The sequence below is a fragment of the Abramis brama genome, assembly GCF_963993115.1.
Source record: "Abramis brama genome assembly, chromosome: 5".
NCBI lineage: Eukaryota > Metazoa > Chordata > Actinopteri > Cypriniformes > Leuciscidae > Abramis > Abramis brama.
Genome location: NC_139967.1, coordinates 43,533,001 through 43,545,304, shown reverse-complemented (window position 1 = coordinate 43,545,304; position 12,304 = coordinate 43,533,001). Strand labels below are relative to the sequence as shown.

At 36.5% G+C, this 12,304-nt stretch overlaps 1 protein-coding gene across 3 annotated transcripts in view; it reads right to left on the bottom strand.

The window, feature by feature from the left end:
• The window catches only part of LOC311082502 (serine/threonine-protein kinase PAK 3), a 51,504-nt gene that overhangs the window by 17,416 nt on the left and 21,784 nt on the right, over window positions 1-12,304 (bottom strand). For all 3 annotated transcript variants that reach the window (XM_084113363.1, XM_084113365.1, XM_084113364.1), the window contains 4 exons: window positions 6,389-6,579; window positions 5,343-5,443; window positions 4,895-5,048; window positions 3,253-3,290 (listed from right to left, as the gene is read on the bottom strand). In XM_084113363.1, the coding sequence (XP_083969489.1) occupies window positions 3,253-3,290; window positions 4,895-5,048; window positions 5,343-5,443; window positions 6,389-6,557 (462 nt within the window). In that variant the 5' untranslated portion in view covers window positions 6,558-6,579. The remainder of the gene's footprint in view (window positions 1-3,252; window positions 3,291-4,894; window positions 5,049-5,342; window positions 5,444-6,388; window positions 6,580-12,304) is intronic.

Genomic DNA, 12,304 nt, shown 5'->3' with positions numbered 1-12,304 from the left:
TATTTAATGCTCTTTAAGAAAGTTATTCATGTAGTAAAATCCACCCACGCTCAGGAAAAATGTGTGCCTGTGGCAACATTTTTGCAAAAATTTAATTATGTTGTTTCTTGCACGTTTATGACAGTTTTGAAGTCAAATATCGAATGAGTGACGCTAAAAATCTTGTTTAATTGTACCAACTTTGTATTATGTTGGTTTATATACGTTGAGTGATGCTAAAAGATTAATGCTCAAAAAAAAAAAAGTACCCCCTACATTAAACCCAACCCTAAGCCCAACACATCATGAGATAAAGACGCATTTGCTGAAGCAACAATGCCATTTTACCTTGTTTTTACACAGTTTTGAGCTCTTTTTCTGAAGAGCTTAACCTTGCACCCCCAACCAATTAGTTTACAAACAATGCACTATGGTAAAGGTGTTTTAAGGTGATAAAATATTATTGTACAAGGAACCATGCGAAAATCACGGGCCGTTTGCATGACACAATTTTCAACTAAAAACGGAAACAATTTATGCGTTTTGGCCGTTAATTTACAGGACAGCAGTGTCAAATAAAAATTGAAAACTGGTTTCAGTGTGCAAGATTTTGAAACCGATACCATTATCGTCTCCCTGTAAACAGCAAAAAAAGCAAACTTGTAAAAAACGGCGACGTCATGCGCATGCGTATTACAGTCTATAGACATGTAGCGTTTCTTTACAAAGTGACATCGCCAACTACTGGCCTGGCAGCAATATACAGCGTATATTTTCACTTATATTTTTGATCATTCATATTTTTAATCAGCGTATAATCAGCGTTTAATCAGCATATATTTTTAATCATTTTCACGGATCCGTGTGAACGGGGATCATTTGACAATGTCTGACACGTCTGTACGTGAAAAACACAAAAGAAAAACTTTTCCGGTTTTAGTACGTATTGTTGTATTGTTAGTATTGTTGTTGTTTAAATGTACCCTTAGTCTTCATTCATTGATAATCTGCCCTTGTGTAATCATAATTTATGTAAAAAAAATAAGAGATGTTTTACTGCCCCTAGTGTTCATTTGTTACTCTTTTTTTTTTTTCTTATCTTTTTTCAAAAATGTAGGTAGAGGCACATTTTTTCAAATAAGCCGAGTTGCACAAAACTGTTCTTCTCAACCAAATTCAACTAAATTTTAAGCCTTAAATATGTTGAATTGGATTTATATTACCAAGTGGTAAAATCGGTTTTGTGCGTGAATCTATAAAAGATAATGTGAACACACAAACACACAGGGCCAAATTAAAGCATCACCTCATCACAGGAAAATTGAAAAATTAAGCACTTGTGAAGCTGAATCTTTCCACTGCTTTCAGCATCAGTCAAGTATGTGATTGATGATAACCTGAATTTCACACAGTCCAAGTTCATTTTGGAAATTTCACAATAGGGAAAAATAACATGTCCAGATTTACACAGATACGACATGGAATCTGATTCAGGTGCAGTATGCCATCTACTGTTAACACAACATTAGTTACGGTATCATTAAGAAAGAGACTATATTAGTCTTGACCATTACTACTGTAACAGAAAATTCAGGAAAACCCCCCGGAAAATTCAGCTTTAACCAGTTTAAGCTGGCTTGCAAGGTGTCTAGCTGGTCTAGATGGTTCACTAGTTGTATACTTAACTGGTAGAGTCTATTAGAACCTCTTGGTCAAGATGTTTATACCTTGTAGCCCACCAAACACAGCTTAAGCACCTTAACACGCAATGAGACACATGTATAATATATACATGTTTAGTGGTAACTTTTAATACTTTTCAGTGGGTGGCAAATCAAATCAAAACCAGCAACAGTTATATAGATAATGGTCGCAGAGGAATAAGCATTTTGAAGATATGTGACCCTGGACGACAAAACCAGTCACATGGGTAAATTTTTTGAAATGTATCAAATTTTGAGATTTATACATAACCCGAAAGCTGAATAAATAAACTTTCCATTGATGTATGGTTTGTTAAGATGGGACAATATTTGGCCGAGATACAACTATTTGAAAATCTGGAATCTGAGGGTGCAAAAAAATCTAAACATTGAGAAAATCGCCTTTAAAGTTGTTCATTTATGTTTGCAATTGTGCTACATTCACTCACAAAAATACGCGTTTTATATATTTGCGTTTGGAAATTTACAAAATATCCTAATGGAACATGATCTTTACTTAATATCCTAATGATTTTTGGTATAAAAGAAAAATCGATAATTTTGACCCATACAATGTATTGTTGGCTATTGCCACAAATATACCCGTGCGACTTATGACTGGTTTTGTGATCCAGGGTCACATGTGTTTGCTTAATTCTGTGGTTTAAAATCACCTTTGAATCTAGGTCAAACACAACAGTTTTGTCACAGTAATCTGGCAATGATGACACCATCAATAACATCAATGTTAGAAATATATGCAGGTGATGGGGAAGATATTGAAACGAAGCTAACTAGATGCACAAGATCTTTATTATCACAATATTAGAGTAAAAGTGATCTTTATTTTTATTTGACAGAATCTTTGAGTCAAAATTACATTAAGGGCCAGATTTACTAAATAGGGCTAAATTATCGCGAGCGCAATCCCATAAAAGCGCTGATGGGAGCGAAACGTTCTGAGTGTGATCTATTGACAACGCGCAAATTAAAGAACACAGACGCAGCTGGATCATTTCCATAATGACCAACGCAAACTACCAAGAGCAGCACAAATTAGCATCTGGTTTAAGACATGATTTTTTGGGTGTTCAAAAATGGCGCAAACACCAGTAAATTGACGAGCGCAAACCTTAATAAATCACCTTGCATGATTCATTTAAAAACTCTCCTCCCATAAATTTTGCCTCTGAAAGGGAAACTCCTACAAATGCATATATACATACACCTTTTCAGTGCTAACTTTTCACTGCGCGTCTTTAGTAAATCCTGACAGTAGATTTTTTACACCAAAAGAGGGTTTGCGCTGGAGCAAGCTGTTAGTAAATCTGGACCTTCATCTGTTACTAAGGAATGGCTCAAAAAATACATAATGGTTACATAACTACAAAGACAATGTGCCCTTATGCTAGTCCATGTTATTAACAGTTATGTTTGTGAGGGGCAGACATGGCATTACTGGATGCTTGAATCATGAATCCTTTAATTCATGAATATGAATTGGTAAATTGAAATAAAATGTCAAACTGGGAAACAAAATAAGAAAAAGACCAACAAAAAAAACACTCACCAGTGTATTGGCTGCAATGTAACCATGAGCAGATTTATCTGGAAGCAAAAAAAATTCCATTAGTCAGAGTTTTACTCAAGCAACCCAATTTAAAATATAATTATATAAATGTATTATGTATCAAATCCCAATTGCAGTCTGTGTAATACTAATTCTAACGTTACTCGTTTTAGGATTGTCCGGCCACTCTCAAGAAACTGAGCCATTTGTGCTATTTATACTAATATGTCATAGTAAGTTTGGTATTCATATAATTCAAATATTCATACTTTGTTACCTTCAAGAAGTTTTAGGGTTAGTGCACCACACCATTTTATTTCCATTTTAATGGTGTTTGTTGTACAAAGAATAATTAATATATATTAAATTGATCACTATGATTTGAACTACTGAATTTCATATAATAATATCTATGAAAAGAAATGTGTGTCCAAAAAAAAAAAAAAAACTTAATCCTGCCAATTACATGCAAATTAGTTATAGAGACATACTATACACAACAAAACAGTCATCAAAATAACCCATTTATGCAGGGGCTTTACAATACATTTTTCAAGGTAAGGCCCAGAGATTTCATTGGGGTGGCAAAAGAAGAAGAAGAAATCCCAGCCTACTTAAAATCTACAGAAAATGACTAACCATGACCATGTATAGCCTTTATGTATATACTTTAAAACAAAGTATTGTAAGACACACACATTTACTAGTGCTACACTTCTATACCACACCGACTTAGACCCTATAAGCATATAATATTTTTCCCTATAATTTCCCTATACCCTATAATTTTTCCAATAAAGTGGCTAATTTTAAGCACTAAAAAATGTATTGACATCTAAAAAGGAAAAGTCAGTTGTTATAGTGATCAGAAAGCTTTGTGCAACAGGGGTAGCCAGAGGGTAGGGATGCACCGATACCGATACCAGTACTCAGGTGTCGGTCCGATACTGTGCTCATGTACTCGTACTCGTAAAACTACCCCCGATGCAACCGCACCCGATACCACTTTAAGGGGCCGTTCACATATCACGTCTAAAAACGCGTGGAGAGCGCAGCCACACCGTTTCCGTAAAATGTTTCTCCTTCTTTCCACAAGCGCTTGCGCTACCGTGGCACCTGGAAAAACGAGCGTGCCGCACCGCATTTGAAATAACAAATTTGCACGGGCAAAACACGCAATATGTGAACGGCAACGGCCCCTTTAGCCTAACCTCTCGTCAGTTGAGCAGGTAGTCAGAGGAGGAGTAATGTCAGCCGTTTGGAGATATTTTAAGATAAGCGATGATGATAAAAGTAGAGCAGACTGCAAACTATGCTCTGCTAATTTGTCAAGAGGAGGGGTGAGAAATAACTCCTTTAACAAAAGCAATTTGATTATACAAGTTGTATAGGCCTATTTACTTTGTTACAGTCAAAGTGAAAAATATCTGATGAAAATAAAACATTGTTAGAAGAACTGTAATGGTATTATTAAGTACTCATATTGGTATTTGGTATGGGCAAGTACCCAAATGTAAGAACTTGTAGTTGTACTTGGTCTGAAAAAAAGTGGTATCGGTGCATCCCTTCCAGAGGGGTTGTCAAGCTTCACTACAGGGCCACCACATTTGCATGTTTATTTGAGTGGGTGTGCGTGCCTCACCTCCTGACGTGAAGCTCATGTATTTCTGGTTGTTGACAGTCTCTTTGGAGTCGTAGAACTTGAGAACATCTATAACAGCCTGAGGGTTTTTCTTCTGTTCCAGCTTAGTAATATTAGAGGTTTGCAATAACCGAGCCCATTGCTCTGGTATACCCTGTTTATGTGTACATTGGAAATAGAAAAAAAAAATGGACATACAAGTAAATCATACATCTTTTGCATGTTCCAAACACAAATGAAAAAAGTAAGAACCCTGAACCAGACTTTGTGACACTATTAGCAATTTCTATACCAGGGGTCCTCAAATAGCGTATCGTTACCATATCCATACATACTGTACACACATGCCAAATGTCATAAAAGGATACCATTCGCATGAACCATACATCACAGAAAACAATGACTCTCAAATGAAAAACCTAAAACCCCAGAGACTGGGTGAACTCACAGTGAACTCCCCCGTTACTGCGTCAAAGCCTACATGGATAGTGTGCTCGAAATCAGAGGGCAGGGATATCTCTGGACGCTCTTTCTCTTTCTTCTTGTTGGCTGTTGAATAGAAAAACAAACACACTTTTAAACCTTTCGGATCAGCTCATCAAAACAGTACCATTGGGTTTGAATGGTACAGTATAGCCATTCAGAGTCTCTGCTGGTTTGCTTAAACCAGTGTGGATTATACTGGTAATTGCTGGTTTGGAGGAGCTGGTGAAGCTGACTAGCCAAGGAAGTCTTGGTGAAGCTAGTTAGCCTGTTAACTGTCAGCGTCCTGGCAGTGGGACGTTTGGCACACTTTTATTATTGTCCTTTTTTCCATATCACATATTTTCGTAATCAAGATAAATGAGGTATCATTCGAAAGTTAAACACTCAAAATTCATCCTGTGAAAAACATTTTGAAATTGGACATTGTGTTACCATGGAAACGGTGCTTTAAAACCTTTTAGCGGGCTAAAAATTTTATGATCTTAACTTCAGATTTGGAAGGCAACTTGGTTAAACATATTGCTTTGATCCAAGTTGTATTGTAAAATATATATTTTGTATAAACAAATATATTTTAGTTCAGTACATTTGAATTACAGTAAACTGAAACTTCTATAACTTTTTACACTTTCATTGAAGTGTACATCTGCTATAAAATTGAGAAGTGTCTTCTTTAAAAGAGCATCCAAAGCGTTCATGAATTACAACCATTTAAGTTCAGATTTAGGCTCAAGGGGTCCTTTAACTGTAAACAGGTTAAAGGAACAGTTCAGCCAAAATTTGTAAATTATTAGGTCAGCACAGAATCTGCGCCCACAGTACACTGCAAGAAACTGTAGATTTTTGCAGAACTTAATGGTATGTCATTTGCAAAGTTATACCCATCCCTTATATGTTTTTATTAAATATTTGGCTAATTTAATTACGCTTTAAGCATTTTCCAATATTTAAATACATTCCACATATTTTCCCCCACAAAAAGCACAAACAAATGTGAAAACTACATACTTTTGTCTCCCCCGGGAAAGATGGACCTGAGACGGGCTTTCTTGTTCTTCTCTTCTGGAGCCATTGGAAGTGGTTTGGAACTGTGTACTGAGGAAGGGTCACGGGAACTACTGTTCATTCTCAAGGGGGGGGCAGGTGGTTTTTCTTCAATATCGACACTATCGGACATCTTTAGTTGCACTCCCTATGGCCTGCAAAGACAGAAAGAAAGTTTTTGTAAAGTCCATTTTTCAGATATATGATCATTGAAAAAATGGTACACTTCACAAGGTTCTAAACATTAAAGTGCCCCTTGTAGTCACTAATTTAAACTCATCTTTGATCATTAAAATTACATATTTAAACGTTTTTCCTGTGAAAAAAATTCTTCATGCCTTAAAATAGCTTGAATGTAACTCTACACCCTTGCTTCATTTAGTATGTATACGCAGATCCATATGCAAATTAGCCCCACCTCCACTCACTCATACAGGGTCATCTACAAGTTGATGTATCAGAATGGTAATCTCTACAACATCTGACACATAATGGTGATTAATTTGACTAGCCTTTTGCTTGACTGGGTTATCAAATAGCTAATAATGTGTTGCTAAAGTTACAAAAACCATGTTCTTGTTCGCCATCTCAGAGTCAGACAGATGCCTTCTAAAAATCAGTATCTTTAGAAAAGCTTTGAACAACTCAGAACGTCAATGGAGAAAGGCATGTAGTTCATCATAACATCGTAATATACATCATATAGATAATTAACCGGGATAACCTGGCTTCTCTTGAGACTCCCCTGTTTCAGAGCATAGTTAATGATAAGTTAAAGTCCGCCTGCAAATTGACAGTATTGGTTACAACATATTCGATTTGGCGATTTCAAACAGTGTTTTTGAGCTTGTCTTTGGTTCACTGCAGTTGTAAGGAGAAAATACTCAGCAATGGTGTTGACTCATGAATTTGCACATGGTTTTTCTTAAAGCATATTAAAAACACCACTTAGACATATAAACAACATTAAAAACTTGATTTTCACCACAAGGGATCTTTAACAGTTATTGTATTAAAGGTATAGCGGAGGATTTTCTTTTTCCGGGTGGATCATCAAGACTATTGGTCCTCCTAATTGTCAATAATTCTGGTGATATGTTTACGTAAGGCCGTTGTACGTGCTCGTCCTTTCTGCGCATGCGCACTTTCAGGTGTATTATGTGTGGTGAGCTGTCTATGGGTGAGCTACGGTTTCAGCCATTCATTGAAGCTCGCCGTTCTCGCCGGGTTTTTTCAAAATGTCTGAGGGTCGTAAGAGGAAAAAGTGTCTACGAATTGTATGAAAAGAAGAGAAAGGCCTCTGAAGAAAGAAACAAGACCAGAGTGTTTTTGGGAGAATATTTCACATGCTGGCGTGCGCTAAAAGCACAGGTTGGGCTTCCCACTGATGCCTCAGTCGCGAAGTTTCTACTCGACAGGTAAAGTTTGGCATGCTATTTGGAGAAATCCATTTAAAATCACTGCTAGTAAAAGTTAATGTAAGCTATGATTAGCGATTTTGCAACTTGTAAACAGAGCGTGCACGAGGAGAACTAGGCTCGTCATGCTCTCTCGTGTCGTGCACACGTTTAATAGGCGTTCCCTCTCGGGAGCAGGTAGAGTGTTGCACATGTGTATTTTTTCAAAAAGTGGAGAGGGCGGTTCTTTTCTAAAATTCGGGAAAATCCTCCGCTATACCTTTAATATCAGATATATGTATGTATATGTAGCCCATGTATTAAATTATAGATATATGTATTAAATTATTATTTTATATTATGTATGTTTGTATACTGCATTTTGTAATGTATAATGTTGTATGCATGCCTTATAATCAAACCATTAATTAATAAAACCCAATATATAGCATGTCTCTTATATTTTTTAGTGTTGATTTATATCATATCCTCATAACTTAAATTATACTCAGTTTGCCAGCCCACTCCGATTATGCAAATAAGCTTTACTTCAGGATTTTAAATATATTTTTTTTTTCCAACACAAAATGGCACTTTAGGATTGTCTGGTCCACCTTCAAGTGGTGTGACCTCTGTAAAAGATCCTTCCAACACAGAGTGAGACTACCAGAAAACAAATCCATCATCAAGTCTGAATAATATTTACAGTGCTTGTCTTTCTTCTCCTCACCTTTGGAAGAATCAAAGGCAAATTTCACTACTACCTCCCTCACTCGAGAATCCACAGGGCTCCAAAGCAAACTACTACCTGACAGCCTATGCAGCATTAGGTCACCAAAGAGTGAAATCAGATGAGGAACACACTAGGGCGGCATTTGGGACAGGGCCAGAAGATGCTGCCCTAAATCCATTCTTTCGGTTTAGAGCAATTTTGAAAAAGCCAGTGTTTATACTCTTCAGTAAATAACTAATGGCTTATTTATTTAAGAATTGTCTCTGCATTAAAACTAGTCAAGCAGAACATACTATAGAAAAAGAAAATCACCTTTGAAGAAGAACCTTTGAAAATCTCTGTGCATCTCTACTCCAACACTCCCAGAAAAAAAGAAAAAAAAACGATACAAAAGATGTCACTGGGGTGGAACCCTTTTAAAAAGGTACCATTTAGGTTAAAAAAAAAGGACAGGTACCGCCAAAGTGACAGGCTTTTTTCCCCCTGAAAGTGATTAAATTAAGAATTAGCTAATGTTAATCAAACACTGAACAGTCATAACATTCCCAACATTCACTGGAAGGAAAACACTCACACACCCACACAATCAAACACAAATGTGGTTTCATCTTTTCAAAGTAATCAATTGTAATTAGCCTGTGACCCTGTGGATGTCATAGATTTTTGCCATTGTGAAAGCATACATCAGAAATGACGTCCATAAGCCTGTCAGTGCAGTGTATGTACAGTATGCATTCTAGTAACAAACTTTGTTGGTTTGTTTTTCCAATTTCCCTATTTCCAATTTCCCCATTCCACATACAAATGTACAAACCCTGGGCAAAACCTACAACCTTGTGCCACAATATCGGCATTTGGGGAAAAAAAAATAGAGATATAAACAATTTCTTTCATCATATAGCAAAATTTATGGCGGCTCACATAGTGAGACAAGCCGATAAGCAAAAATTAGTCAAAGATCGCAACTGTTCTGTTTATCTGCAAATGTGTATCTGCCACAGCCAACTGCAAAATCAAACAAAACAAAGAGTTTGCCACAATTGGTCATCTTTTGTCTGGGACAGCCCAAAATCGTACAACGCAAGGGCATTAAAGGGTGATTGCAGTTCTTCCCATTTCATGCTGCCAATAGGGGCTTTCGCACTGGATAGTTCTATGAACTTAGTTCCAGGAACTAGCCATCAGGATGGTTCCCCTAGGAACGTTTTCCTGCATTCACACTGCCAGTAAGAACTCTGAAGTGATGTAAGCCGCGCTTGTTGTTGTGACTTATTTTGATGGCACGGCGGACCTTTATTTTGACAGCGCTGAGAACACCAGAGCCTTAAAACAAAATGCCTGCATTCTCTGTGTTCATTAGTTTACGATCTGTCTAACAGTCCTGTCTAATACGTTATTGGATAGAACTGCTATACATAGAAAGACAGTATATGCAAATGTATTAGCGTATGCCGTGTGGTTGATGTCCGGTGTTGCTAGCTGAGCAGAATAATCATGTTTGTCTTGGTCCCCTCAAAAGTTGCATTGGATTTTCTCCTCAGCATAAAGGTTAAGAGGCCCATCTATCACTGTTTTCCATGTTTGTAGAGTTAGTTTGTGGAGTAAATATATAGGTTATAATCTGTTTGCTTACACAGCCTTTTTAAAAATGGCGGGTGCTGGTGTTTCAGCGTACACTAACGTCACAGATAGTTCCTATAGTGCTGGTTTAGGCCCTACTCTGAAGTAGGAGCTAAATTAGTTCCTCCAAAATGAGTTCCTAGAACTAAAATCGTTCCCAGTTCCTGCGGTGCAAACATGCCGACATCCAGGTACTTTCGCCAATAGTTCTAGGAACTATGAAAAGGTTCCTCCGGTCCGAAAGCCCCTAAAGCCATGTTAACATCTTTTCAGACTGAAAGATCCCTAGTTGATAGCTCTTCAAGATTACGGGTAGTGCTCTTCACCAAGGTGCATGGTATATCAAACCACCATGTATTTCATTTGATAGCACTGAAGCATGGTACCGTCAACGTACTTGTATTTGTTTTATAAGGGTAGTGATGTTTTGAACTCATAGCAGCTGCTTTACAGCCAGTAGCATACATGGTGTTAACTTGATATACAAAAATTGACCACAAGCATAAACATAATACAACATGTGTGAGAAGTTATTCTGCTGAAGTCATTATGCTGCTCCATTATAAAGCAGAAAACAGAAGCATAAAATGAATGCAGAATGAAACTTGCTAGCAAAATGTGTTGTATTACTATATAGATTGCTCACCAAATCAAGTGACATATTGACATGCCTGTTTTTTCATACAGTCACAGACCATCAGAATCCAATATATCCAATTTTATGTACTAGTAGTAATTAATAATAATAATAATATAATAATAATAATAGTACTGTGTAATGGAAGTCATTTTAAAATTTCAATCTGTGGTCAATTCACCTGAGAGAAATGTTCAATTTTGTAATATTTAGGAAGACTGGATAATAAAATGACAAACTGGATTTAAATTCCACAATAATGTCAAAAAGAAATTCATAAGAGCACATGCATCGTTCCATCAGGCCACATCACTGACTTTTATTTTGTTGAAAAAGTAGTAAGGGGTTCAATGCAATACACAGATAGATCCTATCCATTCGTACCTACTGACCTGTAATAGTTATTGATTAATTTGACAGTGTATTGACGGATTTTAATTTAACAAATGACAAAAGAGTATAGAGCATGAGAAACTCCTAAACAGCAATGAGTTCATTCATGCATGGAGTCAGTTAGTGTGTATTTTCCTCTGCTGTGCAGAAAGGTGTGGTGCTGACTCTTTAACTGTCGTTTTTCTGGCCAAACCGGAGGTCTCACACACAGAATGAGAATTCCCCGTGAGAGCCATAAAATCACACCCAGCACACACAAATATAAACCCAAACGTACATTAAACAGTTTCTCATTTTTTAACAACTCTTTTTACCTGCTGTCATCATCATCTGTCATTTCACAAGACAAAGATTGTATTTAAGTGTTAAATGTAAATTGCATTATGCCATCTCAAACTATGCTGATTTAACTCAGCCTTCAGGAATTGTCCACTTGTGGCAAACAAAACCAAACCAAAGATAAAGTGATTAAAAAAAAGAAACATCCCCCACCTCTCACTATCTCTCTCGCTCTCCTGGTTTCTGTTTTAAGGTGTTTTACATGGCATGATAAATATTTTTACATTCTAATGCCAAAGCATTGCTGCATTCAAGTAAAACAGTGCCACATTGATAATATAGCGCAAAAGCAACATAAAAGAAATTCAGAACAAAAGAACACTGTGTAAATGACAAACAAATATAAAATATATGACATTAGGGAAAATTCAAGTAAATAAAAAGTAATAATAATAATAATAAATAATAATATCACGAGAAAGAGCAATAATATTGTTCAGAAGTCTGATCACTGTCTTCCGTCTCTCATTTTATTCAATACGGCCAGAAAGTAGAGTGTTTGCAAGCAACCCCTTCAACCATGACTATATTCACAACAGGGCACTGCTCAGAGAACCTTATTGTTTTTAGATATGTTTACCACACAATACAAATAAAGCAGAAAATATGTATTAATGTTACTTTTTTTAAGTAAAATCATTAAATGCAATCCTCCCACTGGAAAAAAAAAAACAAAAAAAAAAAACTCCCTGGAACAGAAATAAACATTCATCTGATGGAGCTCAGATTTCACTTTATTTTACAGTACATGTACTTACCTA